This window comes from Camelina sativa, chromosome 19 (assembly GCF_030686135.1).
Source record: "Camelina sativa cultivar CO46 ecotype springtype chromosome 19, ASM3068613v1".
NCBI lineage: Eukaryota > Viridiplantae > Streptophyta > Magnoliopsida > Brassicales > Brassicaceae > Camelina > Camelina sativa.
In genome coordinates, this window is record NC_141898.1 from 6,223,922 (window position 1) to 6,246,904 (window position 22,983).

Below are 22,983 nucleotides of genomic sequence, written 5' to 3' on the forward strand. Positions count from 1 at the left end.
TAAAATAAAATAAAATAGAAGAAGAATAAATCAAGATGAAAACTCACTTGGTGCTTTCGGTTCAGTATTCGGTTCATATTGTATTTCATCCTACACAAATACACCATACATGTTAGTTACAAAAATCTAAAAGAAACAAAAAACAAACTAAAAAAAAAGAAGAAATTGGACGAATGTGAGAGATGATGACTCGTCGAAAATGACATTTATATAGTTGGAGAAACATAAATTTCGGAGCGAATATTAAAAATTTTAAAATTAAATTGTAATTTATTACTAAGATATTTGTGTAATTTTGCGTATCAAGTATACAATATCTTTAGATCTCTTAATTTTGGAATTGTTAACTTAGAATTTAGAAATAAGCTACAGAATATGATAACTAATACTTGTTTTTCCTTTTTTGTTAAAATCGGACGAATACATTTACTGAATTAAATGTTAGTTTGTGATTTGCAGATATCTTTATTGTTAGCAATAAATAATAATTATGTCAAATTAGTTTGTTTCTACAATTATTAAGTAGATATCTCATGGGTAAGTTGTTTCTAAAAATGGTGGAGTTAGAGATTTGAAAGAGAGTATTAATATCTTCAAAATCTCTTAATTTTAGGAAATTTGTGCAAAATCTTGTTTTTAATTTTTATTTAATATTATAAATTAAAAAATATTCAATGTCAGTGGCATTCTCTGTAAATAGTATTGAATTTCAGGATTTATTTCATAAATGTCTCCAAAAATGTATATATAGATGATTACAGAAACACCGAATTTAATTAAATAACTCTATGGTTTTAATAAAACTAAATGACGTTTTACCCATATTTACAAACGGGTCTACACGCGGATTTCTTTTGACCCAACAATATCAGCTTTAAAAACACGCGGATCCGTTAGTAGCCCGGATTGATTATATTCTGATCGTGTATTAAGTGTTTGATTCAAACATACTTATTCCTGTCACCAAACATTGTTTTAATACAAACGTAAAACACTCGGCCTGATTAACCATTGATTCAGTAAAATAAATTAAATTTTCGCCACTTATTTTTCAATGATTATATGTCAAAAATAAATATTTTATTTCCAAATCTTGCAAAATTGCTTAATTGCCGAGATTGTTATTAACTGCAACTCTTCTCGGATAATCTCACACATGGAATATTCATCTTATAGTTATAACAAAACTACAAACAATATATATTTTGTTGAAATTTGATTTATCAAATATTAACTTCTTAATAATAACCTAAATATACATATATATTTATTTCCAAATCTTGGAAAATTGCTTAATTGCCGAGATTGTTTTTAACTGCAAATCTTTTCGGATAATCTCATACATGGAATATTCATCTTATAGTTAAAACAAAACTAGAAACAATATATATTTTGCTGAGATTTGATTTATTAAATATTAACTTCTTAATGATAACCTAAATATACATAATCTCACTATAAATACTAACTAGGTTCGGACCCGCACGTACGTGCGGAATTGATTTCAAAAACTAAGTTTACTATCAAATTTGCTATATTATGTATATATATATATATCTATATATGAGTTTACTATCAGATTTGTTTTAAATTTAGTTTAGACAAAAATTATAACCAAACTTTTTTTTTGCTATAAGTAAAGATAGCTCCAAAAGAAAAAAAAGAGAAATGTGGAATGTTTATTTGGAGACAAAACAGATCCTATCTCATCTCATATATGTCATGTTCTCTCATCTCATAAGTGTGTTTTTAATAATAGTTATCCATTTGAGATTGCATATTTTAGTCCAACAAATAAGGAAATATGTAAATGATTGGGTCGTTAACAAAAAAAAACAGAAAAGCAATGTTTTAAACCTGGACCGGTCCAACTGTGACCCGATAGACATTCTGGTTTAGGTTACTTTCAAAAAAAAAAAACCCCCGGGAAGAACCGAAAAACCCATGAACCGGTGGTTGAACCAACGGGTTGAACTCAAATTAAAATATTTTATTTTTATCACACTTCAAATTCAAACCAGATTTAAAATAAAAGTTGTTATTTATAAAAGAATAACTTAGTTATTTTATCTAATTACTTAAAAATTTAATTTAAATTTATTATTATATAATTATGTATGTTTTGTTCAACTGGTCTGACTCGTTGACTCAATGACCTGAAAGACTGTTCACCTTCCGGCCTGATTTTTAAAACATTGGAAAAAGAAGGTAAGAGATTAGGTACAACATTTATAACCCAAACATATATTAGTTGGGTATTTAGTTTAATTTTCGGTTTGGTTTCAGTTTAGTTTATTAATATTTCAATACTAAAATTCAGAACAAATCAACAATCATACGCAATCAAAATGTATTTGATTAATAGTTAGTTAGTTTTATTAAATTCGTGAACTATTAAACCAGATATAAAACCATTACAAACAATTAGAACCCGGTTTTTTGTTCCGCAATTAAAATGTACAACTAATTCTTTTCCAAATTTTGTTGTCCAACCTTAATTAGGGATGTTCATGTTATCAATTATTTTTGTGCGTAGTTTAAAGTTTTGTTTTATTAAAAACTTAAACAAAATTCGCTAATCTGTATTTCTATCGGGCTTTAAATGGCCCGTTTGGTTGGATATATGTTAAATAAAGTAGTAGTAATTAGTAATTGCTCTTGAGAAAAAAATGTGTCGAGAACTTTTTATTATTATTTTCGTCTGTCGTTACCAAAAATTAGAAACGGGTAACTTTCAGAAAGGAATTGGTGAAGATGCGATTCTTCAACCTTACTCTATCACTGTCAATCAATCTCCAGAGAAAACACCACCTGAGAAAAAGATGAGAATTAGTTGTAACAATTGATTTTAGATTCTATTTGTATTTTTACTTTTATTTGATTGGGTTTTTGGGATTTTTTTGAGATCTATATTCATTCTTGTTTGACAGATAGATTTCCAGGTTCTTGCATGGAATCAATAGATTGAAAGTCAAATCGATATAGCTCACTAATCACGAACCACGCCCATAGCAAGGCTCACCATCGTTGAACAGGTTCTTAAAATTTTGATATTCTCTCGTTGTTGTATAAGATGTAAATCGATTAAGGGAATAAATTATTAAAATTTTGGATCCAAGTGAGTTTTTGATTGTTCAGTTTTCTTTAAATTGTTCTCAAATAACTATGAAAAACTGAATCAACTAATTCATGACTTTGAAATCTTGATTTTATTGCTTTCGCATAGTATCATGATCACCATCATCTATTCTTTCCTGGGATTATTGAATCCAAGATTTACTTCATACTTAAGCTATAGTTAATCTAATATACATTAGATTCTCAGATTCCAGGGTCCAAACTAAGTGTTTTAGAATTCAACCTTTTTAGTTATAAAGTCTGAAAAGTTTGTATTAGCTTATCTAGGTAATGGTTCTTGCATACCTGATAATGGGTCCACATAATATAAATGTGATGCTACGATTTACTTAATAGGATTCTAATAATAGACGTTTTACATGACCTTTCTAATATAATCTCTTTTTTTTTTCTCCTGTTTACTCTTTCATTGGACAATGATAACAAAATCAGTTTCTTTATATGTAAGACCAAAAGATAAGCAATATGAAGCAAGGCAAGAAATGCATATGCAAGCACATGTCATTATATACAAATAAGAGGTTAGTATTATTAAGCCTCTTAACTTCTCATTTACAAACTAATCAACATAGCAAACCTCGAACTAAGAAAAGAAGAACCCTATTCATCAAACCACGTGTTTTTTCTTTCCCCACAAAGTATACGTCTAAACAAAAACAAGAAACAGAGTTCTTGTTCTGCAATCCAAAACCATGGGAGATACAGAGGGAACTAAAGGAGCGATCGTTGCAGTTCCAAATCCAACACGAGAAAGTGGCTCCTCTTCAATTCAATGTCTGATGCTTAATACTACAAATCATACGGTTTGGTCCATGCGAATGGAAGTCACTCTGCGAATTCACAAGGTATGGGAGGCGATTGAACCAGGATCCGATAATGAAGACAAGAATGACATGGCGAGAGGTCTTTTATTTCAATCTATCCCTAAAACATTGATTCTACAAGTAGGAAAGCTTGATACTGCAAAAGCGGTATGGGAAGCAATAAAATCAAGATATGTAGGAGCTGATAGGGTACGTGAAGCACTGCTGCAGACTTTGATGGCAAACTTTGATCGGTTGAAGATGAAAGAAAGTGACACGATCGATGACTTTGTTGGCAAACTTTTAGAGATAACCACAAAATCTGCAGCTTTAGGAGAAAACATTGAAGAATCAAAGCTTGTTAAAAAGTTCCTCAAGAGCCTTCCCCGAAAGCGATACATTCATATCGTTGCTAGCCTTGAACAAGTTCTTGATCTTAACACAACAAGTTTCGAGGATATCGTTGGTAGACTCAAAGCCTATGAAGAAAGAATCTGTGACGAAGAAGAGCATCAAGAAGAAGAACAAGGAAAACTCATGTATGCTGGCACAGAGTCTCAAGCATATCACAAAATTTTTGGTGCAAACAGAGGAAGAGGACAAAGTGGTGGTAGGTTCTTTGGACAAGGAAGAGGACGAGGACGCTTTGGGAATCAACAAAACGGAGGATACAGGCGAGACAAGTCAAAGATTGTCTGTTATCGATGTGACAAAACTGGTCACTATGCCTCCAATTGCCTGGATAGGTTGCTTAAGCTGCAGGAAACACAAGAAAACGAGGATGAAGACACTCTTGTAGCTGATGAGTTAATGATGCATGAGGTTGTTTACCTGAACGAGAAGAAAGTAAAGCCTGATAAATTTGAGAATCATCCTGCGAGTGACAATGTCTGGTACTAGGATAATGGAGCCAGCAATCACATGACAGGGAACCTTAGCTACTTCTTCAAGATTGATTAAACAGTGACAGGTAGGGTTAAATTTGGCGATGATTCTCGAATTGACATAAAAGAAAAAGGTTCTATTATGTTTATTTGCGAGAATGGCGAAAGAAAAATCCTAAGTGATGTCTACTTCATACCACAACTAAGGAGTAACATCATCAGTCTCGGTCAAACTACAGAAGCTGGTTGTGACATTAGAATGAAGAAGGAGTTTTTGACATTATGTGATAAGGATGGGAAGTTATTAGTGAAAGCTAATAGATCAAAGAACCGGTTGTACAAGGTGGTGATGGAAGTAGACAACACCCGGTGTCTACAAGTTGTAACTGCTAATGATTCATCAAACTGGCACGCGAGACTTGGCCATATTGGAGTTGAAAGTATGAAGACTATGATACGGAGGAACATGGTCACAGGAATTCCTAACTTTGTTGTTGAAAAGGAGACATGTTCCTCATGCTTACTGGGAAATCAAACAATACAAAGTTTTCCTAAAGCCACTTTATATCGAGCATCACAAGTTCTTGAGCTAGTACATGGAGATTTGTGTGGACCAATTACTCCTGCAACATCTGCAGGTAAGAGATATATCTTTGTGCTAATAGATGATCACTCTCGCTATATGTGGACTCTACTTTTAAAAGAAAAGAAAGAAGCACTTGACCGATTTAAGGTGTTCAAATCACTTGTGGAGCAAGAATCAGGGGCTGTGATAAGATGTTTTAGAAAAGATCGAGGCGGTGAGTTTGTGTCACATGAGTTCAACAGATTCTGTGAAGAATCTGGAATATTGAGGCACTTAACAGCACCCTACTCTCCACAACAAAATGGAGTCGTCGAGAGGAGAAACAAGACGCTACTTGGGATGAATAGAAGCATTCTTAAACACATGAGTTTGCCAAATTATTTATGGGGAGAAGCTGTTAGGCACTTGACATATCTCATAAACAGAGTAATGATGAGAGCTTTGAATGCACAAACACCTTATGAAGTGTTTAAGAAGAAGAAGCCAAGTCTGGAACACCTGCGAGTCTTTGGCTGTATCTGCTATGCCAAAACAGAGAAGCAACACCTAAGAAAATTAGATGAACGATCAAAGGCACTTGTACACTTGGGCACAATTCCCAGGATCGAAACCTGGCTCTAATACCAAATATTGAATCAAACACTAGAAACATTGATTGAACTCTCTTAAGAAAAACTTTTACTGCTTTAGAAAACTGACTCAAAAACTAAAGCTTCACAAACTCTCTCTAATCTTTCTCACAAGTTATGCCACAACCCAGCACATCCTTATATATAGATTAAGAGACCTTTAAACCAAATCCTAATACAAATAGGTTCAACTTAGATAACTCCTAAGTATCTTTAGACTTATCCTAATCCATGTCTCGGTAGGACTTGTCTAGAAGCTTCTTAACTTTGCTTGTCCTTCAAGCTTAAGCTAACATATTTGACTTAATACTAATAATCCGTGACAAAAACTATTTAATCAAAAACTCTTAGACACTTAAGAGTAATTTTTGAAAATGATAATTCCTACATGTTTTGGGACACTTTCAGCATTCATTGTTTTGGAATGCTATTAAATCTGTGAAGAGCACCATCAACCTGTTTTAGAAAAAAATTTAGAAAACAAACATGATTAGTGCACCTTCAGTTAGACTTAATATATTATAAAGCAAATGATATACAATGGCCAGTAAGAAATGTTTAACCAAATCTTGTCAACCTTACAATTATCATGTCCATTGTAGATGGTATCCTTTTTCAACGTAGAGAATTGATTGAAAAATCCTTCTAACTATGATCATGATAGCATCTACCATTGACTCTGATCTTCGATGCTGTTTTGAAGGGCTTAATATCAGACACATGAGTGATACCATCATTGGCGGCCATCCATACTATCAAGGTGACTTTCTGAGTTGTTATATTAGGTTTGATGTATTTGTTTGTTATGACATCTTGTTTGGTTTTTATAGTAGTAATGGAGGTGGTTTGTTGCGATGGTAGAAAAATCATACATAATCCTCTTATGTGTTAAGATAAATTAGTCGATTATTCTATGTAATCAATTAAATATTTTCAGTTACTATTTTCCTAATATTTTGTTTGCTATGAAAATAATTTCGGTTTGATAAGTTAATATACTGAGGATGTTTAGGAATTTGATTGATCTATTTATAAATAGTTTTGATTTTTGAATGGTGAATCGGAGATTATGGAGGTGATAGACTACAATTTGGTTAGTTTTGGAAATGAGTAAGTTTCCGGTTTTTGATATTCTTGATTTGGGATTTAAATTTAATGATTGATATAGATTGATATCGTATATCAAGACTGGTTAGTTGCTAACTTGCTATAAACTGTATTTTTTGAATATTCAATTTATTTGGGATTTATGTCAAAGAGTGCTGATATGGTTGGTTCCTAATTCTTCGTGATACAATATTTATTATGACAAATTTGCTTATTTGATCTCCATAATTATTTACTGAATTTGCTCACAGGTATAGGTGGAACAATCTGTTTGGATATGCTTGTATTATAAACACAATCCGAATAAGGTTATATGGAACGATTAAGGATCCGCGTGTTTTGTATATATAAGATTACCTCTTTGTCCTCAATTGTTTTTTTCTTTGTTCTTTCCTTTTTATTTTGTAGGGGTATTTCATGCCATACATGGTTAATTGTTTATTTTTATGCCTAAGTGTGCTTCCCAATTAATAGTATAGATGCTTCTTAAGTCTTAACCATTGAATTATCTCAAATTACGATTTCATTTCTATATCAGTAAAACAAAACGATGGCTCAAGCCCTTTCGTTCAGTCCCTTGAAAGATCTCAAGCCATACAAAAACTCCTGGCGTATTCAAGTTAAAATTCTCCATAGTTGGAAAATGAATTCTGCTAAAGTTGGTGAATCAATCGAATTGATTCTGGCTAACCAAGATGTATGTTCATTTAATGTAATATTTTTTTCCTATACTATTAAATGAAGTTAGATTGATTCTAAATGCTTATTGTTATTTACATAGGGTGACAAAATTGGAGCTTCTGTGAGAAAAGATCATATCAAGATATTTGAAGCTGATTTGGAGCCTGGAAGTTGGAAAATTATATCAACATTTGGTTTGAATCTGTGTACAAGCTACTTCCTTGCTTCTATTATCAAGTATAAGATCAACACCAGATATGGTACTACTATTGTTCCTTATGAGAATGTATCTTATGATCAATACCTGTCATTCACATCGTTTGATAGTATTCTTGGTGGAAATCTTGACAAGAATCTGCTGCTAGGTAATTCATAAACTAAAACTCATTATTTTGTATTTTGCAATATAATATATTGCCCTGATCTACATGTCGATATTATTGAATTTTCAGACGTTATTGGTCAAGTAGTGAGTTCTGGTGGGATTGAAGAAATTACTAGCCGCAATAATGTAACGAGGAAGAAAATCGAGTTTGAGATAAGAGACACCGAGTAATATCAACAATGTTTTGATATATAGTTATATTTCACCACTTATTAGTGGAACAATAGTCTATATCATCTATATTATTAAACTTTCGTATTATAGGGATAAACAGTTATCATGTACTCTATGGTAAACCTACGCTGAAGCTTTAAACCTTGCTATCAATGAGTCAAGTGATGGTATGGTCACATGTATTTTACGTTTTGTTAAACAAAACGTCTTCAAAGGTAACAACACTATTACCATCATGTTAATATCTTCCAGACATCTATAACTAATATTGTTATTTATATATAATTTTAGATAAACGATACATTGAAAATGCTTTCAATTCTTTTGTCTTGATGATCAATCCTCAGCTACCAGAAATGGAGACTTTTTAGAACATGTATCTATTTTAAATTCTTAAATCAATTTATACTGTATTGTTTCATTTATATTTACTGTTTCTATATCCTTTTAGTCTTTCTGCAGATGGCTTGGCTTTAACAATCAGCAATTCGGGTGAAAAGAGAGTTTATAACCCTTCTTCCAATAACAGTGCTCTTCATTTTCTTTTGCAAATGATCGCTTATCTATTTGCTGAATCACAAGTAACTTAGATACAAAAAAAATTAATACAATATAAAATATATAATAGGGGACATATAGGACTTAACATTTTTTTTATAGGTAGGAAAATGTAGGATCGCATGTACTATATCACATTAGTCAATTATTTAGCAGCTTAACACAAGTACAGTTACTTAACACATCTTAACTAGAAAAAAACAATTGGGCTATGTAAAAGAGTCCTTATATATATTTGGTTTTTATAAAAAGGCCCAAATTAAAAAAAAAAGTTCGGTTATTGTTGAGAAAAAACAAAACAAAACAAAGGTTCGGTCAAGAGACAGATACAACGATTCAATGGAGACTTGAAGTTCGGTTATTGTCTCACACACGTTTAAGTCCGGTCAGCCTCGGTGTACGTACAAAGACCACAGAGAGATTGAGAACATTTCACATGTTTTCTTTGGCCTTAACAGGCCAGTGACCTTCATTTACGGTTTATTATTCCATTCGTCGATTCAATGCCGTTGACTTTGTGTTAATTTCTTTTACAATTCTAATTTTCATTGTCCTGAAAACTTGGAGAAAGAAGATCTGCATTTTTTGCTTCAGGTTCGATTTATGTGAATTTTCTTTTTGTCAATTACAAGACTTTTTTGAAATCCAGACACAATAATGTCCTCATCTGTGTGATGCGTGAACATTCATGATTTTAATGGAATGAGTTGTTAAATTTGGGATTTACTTCCCTTTTACTTACTTGATGTGTTATGGTGTTGCAACACTGATATGATATTCCTTGCATTTCAGATTGATCCTTTAGCATTGGTAACCGTGTTCTCAACAAGTATAGGAGTTGTCTCTTATCAACAAATGTCCAAGCTTTGATATGTGCAAGAAATTGGTTTAGGGGATTTCAAGAAATTGGTAAGAATTCTACTTTTTTTTGCATATTGTATTTGTAGTTTATGAATTTATAGATGATGAGTTCTGAGTTTGTTTTGAATATTGTAGGTGATGAGTTCAAGTTTGTGGAGGAGGAAGGAACTATTGTTGCTACTTAAGTTTGACTTTGTATTGTTGACTTTGCTACTAAATTTGGTTATGTATTGTTGACTTTGCTACTAAATAGTTTTGTGTTGTTGACTACTTGATTTTAATAGTTATGTGTTGTTGATTTTATTTTATGCAAAATCCCCAATCATATATAGTTTCCATTTGTTTCTTGTTTCTTAAAGACTAGAATTTTTCCATAATCTAAGAACAATGGAAGAATCAAAGAACAATACATAACCAAATTTAGTAGATTTTATAAGTGAAAAATAACAAAAATAAAATTTAGATTTTATTAATCAAAATAACAAAAATAAAACTCGGTTTTTATAAGTGAAAAGTAACAAAAATAAGATTCAGATTTTATAAAAAAAAATAACAAAAATAAAACTAATACATTATAAGTGAAAAACAACAAAAATAAAAATGGGTTGTCCATGGGCAAGACCATTTGAACATGGTCTTATTGGGCATGAACACCTTTTGGACCATTATCCATTTGGAACTGTCCAATTTCCGCCTATTTAAAAAAATGTCCAAGTGGACTCGCCCAATGGTCCATTGACGGACCATTTGACAGCTCTACTTGTGTTTAATGGTGTGTAGTGATGGTTTGATGGGGGGTTGGGACAGCATGTTAACATTCTATGTTCTACTTATATGCAGAAAATATTGTCCCTTTAAATCTAAAGATAAAAAAATCAGTTGTCTGCTTGAACTCTATCCTAATATGCATAACTGTCACTAATAAAGCTTTTCTAAAGCTGTTACGATTGGGAAAACAATTGCCTGCAACTTGTTGGCTTGGGAGATAATTCAATGTTCTACTTATATGGAGAAAAATTATGTCTGTCTCTTCTAGAGATTGAAAACACAATATATACGAGAGATTGGAATCTCATAGTAAGATATTTTGCTGGAGCGGGGAAAACTTCAGTTGCTGCATATATCAGCCTTTATTAAGGCCTGGACAATGATGTCCTGAGAAATTTATTGATCTGCTTAAAACTATACATCTCACTGGCTTGGGACAAACATGGATATACAGTAGTTAATACTCTGCTTATTGATAGAGATTCCTCCTTTGGCATTACAATGCAATACTCAGTTCGTCAAATGCTTAACGTTATGAAAATATTTCATCGGCCCTTTTCGTCGTCTCCGAACTCTGCTCTCCAGACCGTCCTTCCAATCTCTCAACTATGCACTAACGGTCCTCTTCAAGAAGCTTTACTGGAGATGGTGATGTTAGGCCCCGATATGGGGTTCCATGATTACGATGCATTGTTGAATGCGTGTTTGGACAAAAAGGCTCTTAGAGAAGGCCAGAGAGTCCATGCCCACATGATCAAAACCCGTTATTTCCCCGCTACGTACCTCCGAACTCGTCTTCTCATCTTCTACGGTAAATGTGATTGTTTGGAGGATGCACGGAAAGTGCTCGACGAAATGCCTGAGAAGAACGTTGTTTCCTGGACTGCTATGATCTCGCGTTATTCTCAAACTGGGCATTCTTCTGAGGCTCTCTCTGTTTTTGCTGAGATGATGAGATCAGATGGGAAACCAAATGAGTTCACTTTCGCTACTGTGCTCACCTCTTGTATACGTGCTTCTGGGTTAGCTCTTGGTAAGCAAATCCATGGACTCATAGTTAAGTGGAGTTACGATTCTCACATTTTTGTTGGGAGCTCTCTCCTTGACATGTATGCCAAAGCTGGTCAAATCGTAGAAGCTCGTGAGATTTTCGAGTGCTTGCCTGAGAGAGATGTTGTCTCATGCACTGCTATTATTGCTGGATATGCACAATTAGGTCTTGATGAAGAGGCGTTAGAGACGTTCCAGAGACTGCTGAGTGAAGGGATGAGTCCGAATTATGTTACCTACGCGAGTCTTTTAACTGCATTATCTGGACTTGCTTTGATAGATCATGGCAAGCAAGCTCATTGCCATGTTCTGAGACGTGAACTCCCGTTCTACGCGGTCCTTGAGAATTCTCTTATTGACATGTACTCAAAATGTGGGAATCTCTCTTATGCTCGAAGGCTTTTTGATAACATGCCTGAGAGGACAGCGATTTCATGGAACGCGATGCTTGTGGGATATAGTAAACATGGTTTAGGAAGAGAAGTTCTTGAGCTTTTCAGACTGATGAGAGATGAAAAGAGAGTAAAGCCTGATGCAGTTACCCTTTTGGCTGTTTTGTCTGGTTGCAGCCATGGGAAAATGGAAGAGACAGGGCTTAGCATATTTGAAAGCATGATAGCAGGAGATTATGGGATTAAGCCTGACACTGAGCATTATGGTTGCATTGTTGATATGCTTGGCCGCTCTGGTAGGATTGATGAGGCATTTGAGTTCATCAAAAGAATGCCATCTGAACCAACTGCTGGTGTCTTGGGTTCTCTTTTAGGAGCTTGTAGGGTTCACTTATCTGTAGATATTGGCGAATCTGTAGGTCGTAAGCTCATTGAGATTGAACCAGAGAATGCGGGTAATTATGTTATTCTCTCGAACTTGTATGCTTCTGCAGGTAGATGGGAAGATGTAAACAATTTAAGAGCTTTGATGATGCAGAAAGCTGTTACGAAAGAACCAGGAAGAAGCTGGATTCAACTAGAGCAAACCTTGCATTACTTCCACGCAAATGATCGTACTCATCCAAGAAGAGAAGAAGTATTAGCTAAAATGAAAGAAATATCGATAAAAATGAAGCAAGCTGGTTATGTTCCTGATCTTAGTTGTGTGCTATATGATGTGGATGAAGAGCAGAAGGAGAAGATGTTACTTGGTCACAGTGAGAAACTAGCCTTGACTTTTGGGTTGATTGCTACTGGTGAAGGGATTCCGATTCGAGTTTTCAAGAATCTTCGTATATGCGTTGATTGTCACAACTTTGCCAAGATCTTCTCAAAGGTTTTCGAACGAGAAGTGTCCTTGAGGGATAAAAACCGGTTCCATCAAATTGTCCGAGGAATATGTTCATGTGGAGATTACTGGTGAACATCGCATAAAGGCATGTAATATTGACTAAGCCAACATCTGTGGAAATGCAGGTGTTGAAGATTAACGGTACAAATTAAAGTTGATTTGATATTCTTTTACTTTGTTACAGCTAGGATAGGAACCTTACAAAACCCAAACATACAAAACCTGAAAGACTCAAAAGTTGGCATCTTTTAACAGTTGGGTTCTAGTCAATCTTCACTGAAGAGTAGATCTTTCTCACGAACCAGAAGCAAGCATAGAAACCGATTGTGCCAGTTAGGACGAAGAACGCATAAGAGATGATGATCATGTACCCGAAGTAGAGCATTCCCGAGACTAACTTGGTGATCTCCAGCTTCGTGAAGAAGTAGAAGATTGAGTAGAGGAAGAGGTAGAAAGCGGATGAGCCTGCAGTTAAGTAAGCTCTCCACCACCAGTTGTAATCCTCGCTACAAAGCTGGAAGTAGCAGAGCACCACTGTGATCTCTGCACAAGTGACGATCAAGATCAAGAACACTATGAAGAGGAACCCGAAGATGTAGTAGAACTGGTTCAGCCATATTGATGTCAGGATAAAGAAAAGCTCGATGAAGACTGCTCCAAACGGGAGGATGCCTCCAATTAGTATGGAGAACACTGGTTTCATGTACCATGGCTGCTCTGGTACTTGCCTCGGGATCTTGTTTGTTTTGACTGGGTATTCAATTGCTGGCTTTTTGTAACCCAGATAGCTACCGACGAAGACTAGTGGGACTGAGATGCCAAACCAGAGGCAAAAGAGAGCAAACATTGTACCAAATGGTATGGCTCCAGATGACTGCTCTCCCCAGATGAGGGCATTCAGAACGAAGAAGATAGCAGAAAGGATACCGGGAAACATGAATGCAGTCTTCAAGGTCATTCTCTTCCACTTGTTTCCTTTGAACATTTTGTGCAGGCGAGACGAGGAGTAACCAGCGAATATGCCCATGAAAACCCACAAGAGAACCATGGCAGTCATAAGCCCTCCTCTGTTAGATGGAGATAGGAAACCAAGCAACGCAAACATCATTGTAACAAGAGACATTCCGAAGATCTGAACACCGGTTCCAACATAAACACACAATAATCCAGAGTTCAATGGTGGCCTGAAGACATCTCCGTGTACAAGCTTCCATCCAGTCTCTTCCTGAGCCTCATCTTGGGTCTCGAGCTGATTATAGTTTGAGATATCCTTGTACAGAGTTCTCATCATGATCATGGCTACCATTCCAGAGAGGAAAAGGACGATCATAAGTGAATTTATGATGGAAAACCAGTGGATTTGATCATCGTTCATAAGAAGATACGTGTCCCATCGAGAAGCCCATTTGATTTCACTCTCCTGGATATTAAAAGTCCGGAAAATGTTTAGCAAGGTCAAAATGTAAAACAACAGAAGTCTAAGGCAAAAAGCCTAAACCTTTACCTTAAATGAGACATCATATGTAAACACTATTTCTTTTCCTTGCTCAACTTCTTGAGGGACGGTGTTGCTTTGGATTAGATTCTTTGTGTCCTTATTGCATGTTGTTAACTGAGGATTTTTTTCATCCCACTCCTTGTATTCATGCAAGATACTATCAAAAGAGAAGCCGTTAGCTAATAGAAATCAGGATAGGGAAGCGTACCCAAGTAGTGAAGATAACTAGTAGGCAACTACCTGTTCGGAGTAACCTCAAACCCAACAATTCGAGCAGAATCAGACTCTTGATCTCTGTGGTACATAACCCGGAAGCTCAAGTGATTATGTATAAAGTATTTCTCCTCTTTGCTCTGCAAAAGCCAAGCAAATATTGGTCGGTATGAGAAAAAGGTAAAAAGAATGCAAGAGTGAAGCACAAGATTTCAGAGACATGCCCCTTCATAACTCCCTTTGAAGCCAACACGAAAACCGTGTTCATAAGTCGTTGACTGACTTCCATCTCTCCTTTGTCTAAGTACAGCGACTGGAAGATTATCAAGAATCCTGTACAACAATTCGGGTTAAGGTTTGCGGAGTAATAAAAAAAGTCTAGGAGACAGCAATGCAAAGAACAAGAAAGTTATATCTACTACTTACATATTGGCCCGGTATTCATCATCAATCTTTTCCTTGAAATTTTTTGTGGACTCAGCGTCAAGTTTAACACGGCAACCTACTTTGCAGGGCTGATCTTCCAGCATTTGAAACTGAAAAATTAGTTTCAATAAGTTCAACACTTATAGAGTTATAGTGAAGAGGTTGAGGCATGCAAGAAAAGCAGTCTAAGAACATATATAGGCAAAAGAATTGGGTATTTGCTTACAGTATAAACCGAATTCTCAATGCGGTCTCCTCTGAGAACCTCCCCCAAATTCTCAGCATTGTTCAAGATCTTAGGAGGCTTACAGTAATTCAGATAGTAGTAGTCATAAGGAAGTTGAGTCTTGGTGGACGACAATTTGTTCACTTTAACATAAAGAGGATCACCCTGTTCCAAGGCCAGACAAAAACAACAAATCAAGAGCTGAATAGCCAAGTTACTAATAAAGCAAAAAAGGAAGATGTGAAAACACAAGTTTCAAGTGCAGATCTATGGATTTGCTGACTGTAATTTTTATGCATTATCTTAAACTTTCATCATGACTTTGGTTCAAGAATCTGTAAATCTCATAGATAGGTTCACTAGGCGAAAGAAAAGGAGATTCAAACCATCAGAATCACAGAGGAAGGATCTTCAATTAGAAACACACAGATCTCTACATCCCATAAAGACACTTCAAAATACTCAAACGACCCTCTCTCTACACACATGACGGTGCCACTTTCGTTTCTGAATATCACAGAGCCAAGATATAGAACAAATATACAAAACTTCAAACTTAAAAGTTTCTGTATTCTCAAGAAATTTCATCAACCCACTCAAATAGTAGCTAGCTACCAACACAAACGGTGACCAAAATTTCAACGAGATGTAAATGAAAACACACGCAAAAAGAGAAAATACCTCAGACCCATAAACCCTAGATCGAGCTTCTCATCGAAAACACGAGATCGGGGAAAGGAAAGAAAAAAAAACAAAAAAACAAAAAGGAGCTTACCTTCTGGAAATCGCGAGGAGCGACTCCGGGGAGATAGAAGGCGCGAGATAAAGAAAAAGAGAGGAAAGAGAGGAAGAGAGTGGCGTAGAATCGAAAGCTACTTCCTTTCGTCTTCTTCATCTTTGTTTTCTTCTGTTTAATCTCACCTCAGAGCCAGAGGTTCTCTCTTCTTGAGATGAAAGTAGCCGGAGCAAATTAGAGAAAGAAAGCGTTTTTATTTTACAAAAGATGACGAAAGGTGTTCACCATATACGACGTCGTTTCAATGTTTGTGATAGCTTACAAATAAGAAAGTGTAAAAATAAGATTTTTAAAAAAGTAAATGTTTTTTTTTTTATCTTTTGTCAACTTTAAGAGCAAAAGATTTGAAATAATTTCCTTTACTTGTATGACATTTGTTAATCTTTTCTTGAACATTTGTTATGTTGGGATCATAGAGAAAAATATTATTGGGAATTTAAGATTGCACATTTCTAGAAAAGAATTTAGATTTTGTACTACATTTAAACTCCAAAATTAAATGTGAAATACAGAAGTGTTTTTTAATTGCTTTAAAGAACTAGAATTAATAGAAGCTTCATGTCTAAGCAAAGAGAGATATATTGGTTGTGGGATGCTTAAGTTTGGGGAAGTACAATATTGGCTTTACTCTCAAGAAATAACTTAAGCTTTAATTTCTCTATAATATATAAATCATTCATTAAGTAAAGTTAGTTGATTGATTATGATAATGACATTAATAAACAGGATTTTTTTAAAAAAAGTTAGTTGATTTTTTTTTTTTTTTGACATCATTTAAAAAATGCATTTGTAAAGAGAAATTTATGTTTGAATTAAAACAAAACGGTGCGTTTTATGATATATATTTTTTAAAATAATAATAAAACGATGCGTTTTGATGCCGCCGGCAAATGAACGGAGAAGAAGAAAAAAAAAAGTGTCTGAGAAAGTCAAAGAAACCAAACCACCATGGAAATCGAAGGTGAAGACGGCACGAAGCTCTTACTGAAGGCCGGAGTAAAGTCTGTGTTCGGAAGAGGATCGGGATTCAAAACCGACGACCTATCAGTGTCCCGCCGCCACGTTTCGTTCAAGTTAAAATCCGCCGCCGCCGGAACCGAACGGTCTGAATACGGTAGGGTTTACTTCGAGGTTCTCGGGAGGAATCCAGTCTGGGTAAATACGGGTGAACCGGGTGGAAAGATCCGAACTTTACGGAAATCAGAGACGGCAAAGATCGCCGCCGGCGATCGGTTTTGTGTATCGGGTCATAACCCAATTTGGTTCACTTTGAAGAAGAGACGCGATGAAGTTATGGAAGAGAGAGCATTGGATAGTGAAAGTGAATTGGGTGTTATAGATATCTCGGATACTGACCCTGTTGAAGGTAATCAATTTTGCACTTTCATGTCTTTATCTCTAAAGTAATACAAAGTTTGGGGGAACATTGGCGCTTAGTGAATGAGTCTCAATGTGTATGTGGTGTTGCAGAGTTTGGATTTCTTGTGATTGGGAAAGAGTTTAATCAGTACACAAAGAGTAGGATTCGTGATGTAAAGCAATGGGAATGGTTTTTAGAAGATTCCACGAATGGAAATAGTGATGATGATGATGGAGATAAGAAGGGGAGGCAAGGGTTATGCAAAAAGAGAAGTAGAAAGAAAGGGAATGAGGATGATGATGATGATTGGAGTGTTGATAGTGATGAAGATAAAGAATTGATTGTGAAATCGAAAAGTGTTATGACTCCTACTTATTCTACTAGATCCAAGAAGAAGACGAAGAAAGATACAAACGCAAGTAGTAGTAGTAGTACTCAAACCAAACAGCTTGGAAGAGTAGATTTCGATGATGATGAAACATTGGGAGGCTTCATTGTTAGTGATGAAGAAGATAAGTTAGAAGAAGAAGACGAATCAAATGTAGAAGAAGAAGAAGAAGATCTTGATGAAGATGAAGACGAAGAACTTGACTAAACCTAATATGTAAGCAAAGCTAATCTTCTTGTTTTCTAGAACTGCACAATATTTTGTTCAATCTCATGATGTGTGTGTGTGTATGTGAGAACTGAGGTTTTTGAAATCTCCTAAAGACTTACTAAACCTGAAATGTAAGCAAAGCTAATCTTCTTGTTTTCTAGAACTACACAATCGTTTGTTCAGTCGTATGATTTGTGTTTGTGTGTATGATTAGAAGAGCTGAAATTTTTGATCTTATGATATATATTGTTCAGTTGTATGCTTACTTTTGAAATTCTCTATAACATTGCAGCCTCTGCAACCCCAATTTTGATTGCTTTAAACGATGCCGTTTGCCTTTCTGTTATTTGGCAGTTCATGGTACCCCACTAAGGTATCAGGATCCACGTTCTTCATCTTGTACGTGTGATTTCTTCTCATCGTACGTGTGAATGAGTTTTACAAATTAAAAAGAAAGAAAAAAAAGCCGCGAAGTCTTCTCCTCCTTCCTTTCTCCATCGTCCTCCTCATTCTCTGGCTTTCTTCTTCCCATTTTCTCACAATACAACGAAGCCTTTTTTCCATATACAGAATTAAAAACATGAGCAGCAAGGAAAACATCACATCCATCAAGACCAATAAAAAAGGTGGCGATTCCTCTGATGATCTCTCTACCGTTCCCGCCTTAGGTAATTTCAGAAACTAACTCTTGTTGTTGTTTTCTTTCCTGGAAATATACCTCTCATTCTCTGGAAAACATTGAATCTTTGGATAATCCTCTACCAAAAACTCAACCTTCTCTGATTTAACTTCTGCTTCAAGTAAATCCCCTGTTTTACTTTCTCGCTTTGGTAATTATCAACAAGGAATAAGGTTCATTTGAAGCTAGCTAACCATTATATGCTTTTCAGATCTTTCTCCAGAGGGTTTTGCTTTTCTTGATGATCTTAAGGCAAGTAACTTCAAATCGGTTAATAGATCAATCTCTTACAGTAGTTTCTTTGTGTTTCCTCTGTTTTATGATCTTTTCTTGGGTGTTAATCAACTTACAGAACCTAAAGCGAACCTTTGATCTGAAAACACTCTCTCCGAAAGTTACCAAACGTGTTCTGTTCCTCAAGGACATTCAGGTAATGTCAAATCGACGATCTCAACAAAAACTATTATCATGTAGAATTGTTTGGTTATGTAAATGTTATGTGTAAATTTTCAGGTTGAACACGATGAACTCGAAGAGAAGTTTCTTGCGGAGAAAGCTACATTGGAGGCAACATACGATAATCTTTACAAACCGCTTTTTGCTAAGGTGACAAGTTTAAAGTTTTCATCTTTCCTGTTAAAATTGGCTTAATGTTTATATGGGTTTAGGATTATACACTTGGTTTATTTTCCTGAGATCTACTGAGAATTTGCAGAGGTATGAAATTGTGAATGGTATGGTTGAAGCTGAAGCAGATAAAGAAGGAGTGCCTAATTTCTGGTTGATTGCAATGAAAACCAACGAAATGCTTGCAAATGAGGTCCATGTTTCATTTACGTTGTTTCGGAAGCTTTGTGTTCATTGTCAATAAATAGATTGTAAACAACTGTCTTGTTTTGGTTTATGTAGATAACTGAAAGAGATGAGGCAGCATTGAAGTATCTTAAAGACATCAGATCTTGCAGAGTTGAAGACAAGTCAAGAAATTTCAAGCTTGAGTTTCACTTTGACCCTAATCCTTACTTCAAGAACTCGGTTCTCTCTAAAACTTACCATGTGACCGATGAAGATGGTCCTGTTCTTGAGAAAGTGATTGGGTAACACTAATCATCCTCATTTTACGTGGTTTTAGTTTTACCTGATCAGCTATAACTCAGTCTCTTATTTTGTGATGTGTAGAACGGACATAGAATGGTATCCAGGTAAATGTTTGACTCATAAGGTTGTTGTGAAGAAGAAAACAAAGAAAGGGTCAAAGAAGATCAACAACATCCCCATGACCAAAACTGAAACCTGTGAGAGTTTCTTTAATTTCTTCAAGCCAGCTGAGATTCCTGAGATTGATGAAGTTGACGATTACGATGATGTTGATACTATTATGGTTAGACTACATTATCTCTTTTGATTTTGATACTGAACCAATGGTTTCTTTTTTCTTCAGCTAATATCAATTTTCAAATTATCGAAAATATTGCAGACAGAAGAACTCCAAAACCTGATGGACCAAGACTATGACATTGCGTAAGCTTACAGTTCACAATCTCTCTGACATTGAGATATATATTCAAGAACTTAATTCTTAATCTTAACTACTGGTTTTTTTGGTCTTGCAGTGTGACAATCCGAGATAAACTGATCCCTCATGCAGTTTCATGGTTTACTGGAGAGGCTCTTGTTGATGAAGATGATTCTGATGATGATAATGATGATCATGATGATGATGATGAGAAGAGTGACTAGCGAGAGAAGATTTGTTTCAACAAAGTTTGCAAATTGAAAGAGGAGCTTCATATTCTCTAATTTATTTATTACAGATACACCAAGAGTTTCAAGAATCTCTCTGAATACATATATCTCAACAACTGAATTTAGCGAGTAGACTTCATGCTCCAAGCACTTAGGCTTAAAACATCAACACTCTGAGATCCCTTGTTAAAAGCAAAGAGATGTGTTCTTTTTCCTGTTGCCAATTTTGGATAAACTCTTGAGGTAATACATGCTTTCCCTTTCCCACCAAAGCTCTCCACTATTGAATTATCAATCTACAACACAAAAACCAATAAAAAAACTCTCGTCATTATTGACAAAAGAATCTCAAATAACTAAATTAGTCTTCACTTTTTGATCAAGTTCTTGGGATTATGATAAGTGGACTTACCAAAGTCCTGAGAGAGATTGTTTGATAAGGAGAGACATCCACAAAAGCACCATACGGTGTTTTATCATTTCCTTTCTCTAAACTTGATCTGCTTTGGTCACTGCACATGACCACCACATGCTCCTTACTATTCTCACGAGCTTTGAAGATTCTGAGATACACTGATGTGTACTCTTCCAAGTTCTTGGAAACTAGTACCATCAAACCAAATGGACCTAAACCGGACTTAACCAACGATGCATTCTTCTGGCTGCAAATCAATTGCGGGTCGGTCCAACCTGGTTCAATCACATCTGCTTTCTCTAAGTCTAAACCACTCACTTTAAAGAAAACCTCCACATCTGCTTGTGAAGCTGTGACCCCATGAACCTCCATGACCGATCCTCCGCCTTTCAAAACTTTGTTGCCCCACTTGACTTGCGTTGTACGTAAACTCTCTATTTCCTTAACTGGCCATTGCACCAAACTCTTTCCTGATTCATCAAGCCATACTTTCCTAGGAATAGCCTAATTCGCCACCAAAATCAATTAATCACGTATTAATTTGCATAATTAGTCAAAAATGTTAAAATCATAACCGGTTTGATTACCTGTAAACGGGCCCAACCCATATTGACAATGTCCTTATCCGTCGACGACTCGTTAACCCAACCCCACAAAATCCTCCGTTGATAAACCGAGTCGTAAAACGTCTTCGACGCGTAAAACTTGCCGTAGTCGTATCTCGGAGCCGTTTCGTCCTGAACAAAACCATTGTCCGGTACGTAGACATCTCTCACTTGGTCGTACGTTCCAATCGTGTAGTAATCATGAAACGTATCTGTTAAGCTCACTTTAAGCACGTGTTTTACCATCTTCCCATTAAACGCCGTCGTATCTACGCCGCGTGAATCAGTTCTCGCCACCGGGAAAAAATCAGGGCACTCCCACATCCCAGTGCCGTCGTGGTAATGTAGAGGCTTCATAGATTGCTTCCACCTTACGAAATCGCGGCTCGTGTGTAGAATCGCTAACCCTCGGCGACCGTCTTGGCTTCCCGTGGTAATACGCCATCTTCCATCACGGCCTAGCCACGCGGTGGTTGGGTCACGAAACGCGGTGGAGTTGATGTGGTTGGCGTCGCCAGGTGTCACGAGGGGATTTTCCGGAGATTTTGTCCAGTGCCGGAGATATGGATCGGTTAGGTTTTTGGGTATGGCTAGGTTTTGGACCTGACGGTTGTAACGGTCGTTGCCTGTGTAGAGAAGTACGGGTTTGCCATTGGGGAGAATCGTGACGGAGCCGGACCAGCATCCGTTGATATCGGACGGTCGAGATGGTTTGATGGCTGGAGAATGTGTGATCCAGTTGATAAGGTCCGTTGATGTTGCGTGACCCCATACAGTGTCGTTAACTTCCATGAGGGCGCCGTTTGGGTTCCATTGGTAAAATAGATGGTAGATTCCTTTGTATACCATAGGCCCTGTCCAATAAAAAACATACATAACTATGCTTGTACATACTGAATGTTTAAAATAGTATTGAGGTAGAGAACAATGACTAACCGTTAGGATCTTGTAGCATTGAAACAAGGCCCCGACATATACCAAAAAAAAAGAAAGATTAGTGACAAGATTATACTTAGAGAATTGAAAATAAAGATAACTAAGTGAAACTGAATCTAATGTGTCCGATGCTTAATAATACCGTTCATCCAATTTTTTGGGGCCTGGAAGTGATAACCGGTTCGGTAAGGTTGGTTCTTGATATGATTGGGGACGTTGTGCAAGGCATCAAGAACAACAAGAGCATTGTTAGCAAGAAACAACGAGATTAACAAGAAAATGGCTCTGTTACACCAAACCATATTATTCATTGTAAACGGTTTATTTAATATTGTGAAGTTTTTAATGTTTAAGTTTTACGTATGAGAAAATGCCAAATTTATATGTAGTCTTGAGGGGTCTTTGGTGCGTGCTTGAGGTGGTGGTCCATTACATTGTAATAATTAGATTCTATGATGTCGATCTAAATGCCTTTTTATGTTAGTTGAGATCAGATATTGTTTTTTTAATTATAGAAATACATCAATTTTGTTAATGTATGAAATAAGGTTCTGATTGTGTGAGACTTTAAAGACTT

General features: G+C 35.8%; 5 protein-coding genes and 1 long non-coding RNA gene across 8 annotated transcripts; 4 read left to right on the plus strand and 2 right to left on the minus strand.

Annotated features, from left to right (window-relative positions):
- The first annotated feature begins 9,273 nt into the window (after positions 1-9,273).
- Positions 9,274-10,109, plus strand: LOC104765168 (uncharacterized). Its single transcript, XR_763839.2, has 3 exons — positions 9,274-9,539; positions 9,738-9,854; positions 9,942-10,109. It is a non-coding gene; the product is annotated as an uncharacterized LOC104765168 (long non-coding RNA).
- A 559-nt stretch (positions 10,110-10,668) lies between these two features.
- Positions 10,669-14,541, plus strand: LOC104765169 (putative pentatricopeptide repeat-containing protein At3g13770, mitochondrial). 2 transcript variants are annotated; one of them, XM_087501456.1, is made up of 2 exons: positions 10,669-12,471; positions 12,555-14,541. In XM_087501456.1, the coding sequence occupies exons 1-2, from the start codon at positions 11,076-11,078 to the stop codon at positions 12,626-12,628; spliced, it is 1,470 nt and encodes a 489-aa protein (XP_087357582.1). In that variant the 5' UTR covers positions 10,669-11,075; the 3' UTR covers positions 12,629-14,541. The 2 variants fall into 2 exon arrangements, with proteins under 2 accessions (XP_087357582.1, XP_019097016.2); XM_019241471.2 differs by having other exon boundaries at positions 10,926-13,075.
- On the minus strand, positions 12,978-16,985 carry LOC104765170 (transmembrane 9 superfamily member 7). Its single transcript, XM_010488845.3, has 7 exons — positions 16,047-16,985; positions 15,272-15,436; positions 15,046-15,155; positions 14,844-14,952; positions 14,647-14,759; positions 14,413-14,563; positions 12,978-14,328 (listed from the first exon to the last, which is right to left on the minus strand). The coding sequence occupies exons 1-7, from the start codon at positions 16,164-16,166 to the stop codon at positions 13,171-13,173; spliced, it is 1,926 nt and encodes a 641-aa protein (XP_010487147.2). The 5' UTR covers positions 16,167-16,985; the 3' UTR covers positions 12,978-13,170.
- A 30-nt stretch (positions 16,986-17,015) lies between these two features.
- LOC104765171 (uncharacterized) lies at positions 17,016-17,850 on the plus strand. The gene is made up of 3 exons (XM_087500977.1): positions 17,016-17,433; positions 17,538-17,770; positions 17,812-17,850. Exons 1-3 carry the CDS (start codon positions 17,016-17,018, stop codon positions 17,848-17,850), a joined length of 690 nt encoding a protein of 229 aa, XP_087357103.1.
- On the plus strand, positions 17,538-20,722 carry LOC104765173 (nucleosome assembly protein 1;4-like). Its single transcript, XM_087501459.1, has 11 exons — positions 17,538-18,031; positions 18,318-18,398; positions 18,596-18,693; positions 18,916-18,956; positions 19,057-19,134; positions 19,218-19,310; positions 19,420-19,524; positions 19,614-19,801; positions 19,884-20,085; positions 20,182-20,225; positions 20,318-20,722. The coding sequence occupies exons 1-11, from the start codon at positions 17,994-17,996 to the stop codon at positions 20,442-20,444; spliced, it is 1,095 nt and encodes a 364-aa protein (XP_087357585.1). The 5' UTR covers positions 17,538-17,993; the 3' UTR covers positions 20,445-20,722.
- LOC104765172 (beta-fructofuranosidase, insoluble isoenzyme CWINV5-like) lies at positions 20,470-22,851 on the minus strand. 2 transcript variants are annotated; one of them, XM_087501457.1, is made up of 4 exons: positions 22,549-22,851; positions 21,453-22,324; positions 20,863-21,369; positions 20,470-20,746 (listed from the first exon to the last, which is right to left on the minus strand). In XM_087501457.1, the coding sequence occupies exons 1-4, from the start codon at positions 22,715-22,717 to the stop codon at positions 20,573-20,575; spliced, it is 1,722 nt and encodes a 573-aa protein (XP_087357583.1). In that variant the 5' UTR covers positions 22,718-22,851; the 3' UTR covers positions 20,470-20,572. The 2 variants fall into 2 exon arrangements, with proteins under 2 accessions (XP_087357583.1, XP_087357584.1); XM_087501458.1 differs by lacking the exon at positions 22,549-22,851 and adding an exon at positions 22,407-22,541.
- Positions 22,852-22,983: the final 132 nt, after the last annotated feature.

Bases quoted from the DNA above. Each gene is read 5' to 3' on its own strand.
- LOC104765169 (XM_019241471.2), top strand. From the start codon at position 11,076: ATGCAATACTCAGTTCGTCAAATGCTTAACGTTATGAAAATATTTCAT.
- LOC104765170 (XM_010488845.3), bottom strand. From the start codon at position 16,166: ATGAAGAAGACGAAAGGAAGTAGCTTTCGATTCTACGCCACTCTCTTC. The intron at 15,437-16,046 runs GTAAGCTCCTTT...GCCTTGGAACAG, and splicing joins CTCCTCGCGATTTCCAGAAG to GGTGATCCTCTTTATGTTAA. The intron at 14,760-14,843 runs GCATGTCTCTGA...TGGCTTTTGCAG, and splicing joins TCAAAGGGAGTTATGAAGGG to AGCAAAGAGGAGAAATACTT.
- LOC104765171 (XM_087500977.1), top strand. From the start codon at position 17,016: ATGGAAATCGAAGGTGAAGACGGCACGAAGCTCTTACTGAAGGCCGGA. The intron at 17,434-17,537 runs GTAATCAATTTT...GTGGTGTTGCAG, and splicing joins GGATACTGACCCTGTTGAAG to AGTTTGGATTTCTTGTGATT. The intron at 17,771-17,811 runs GTGAAATCGAAA...TTATTCTACTAG, and splicing joins ATGAAGATAAAGAATTGATT to ATCCAAGAAGAAGACGAAGA.
- LOC104765173 (XM_087501459.1), top strand. From the start codon at position 17,994: ATGAAGATGAAGACGAAGAACTTGACTAAACCTAATAT. The intron at 18,694-18,915 runs GTAATTTCAGAA...TATGCTTTTCAG, and splicing joins CTCTACCGTTCCCGCCTTAG to ATCTTTCTCCAGAGGGTTTT. The intron at 19,802-19,883 runs GTAACACTAATC...TGTGATGTGTAG, and splicing joins GTTCTTGAGAAAGTGATTGG to AACGGACATAGAATGGTATC.
- LOC104765172 (XM_087501457.1), bottom strand. From the start codon at position 22,717: ATGAATAATATGGTTTGGTGTAACAGAGCCATTTTCTTGTTAATCTCG. The intron at 22,325-22,548 runs GTATTATTAAGC...TTTATTGGACAG, and splicing joins CCCAAAAAATTGGATGAACG to GGCCTATGGTATACAAAGGA. The intron at 21,370-21,452 runs GTAATCAAACCG...GTGGCGAATTAG, and splicing joins TGGGTTGGGCCCGTTTACAG to GCTATTCCTAGGAAAGTATG.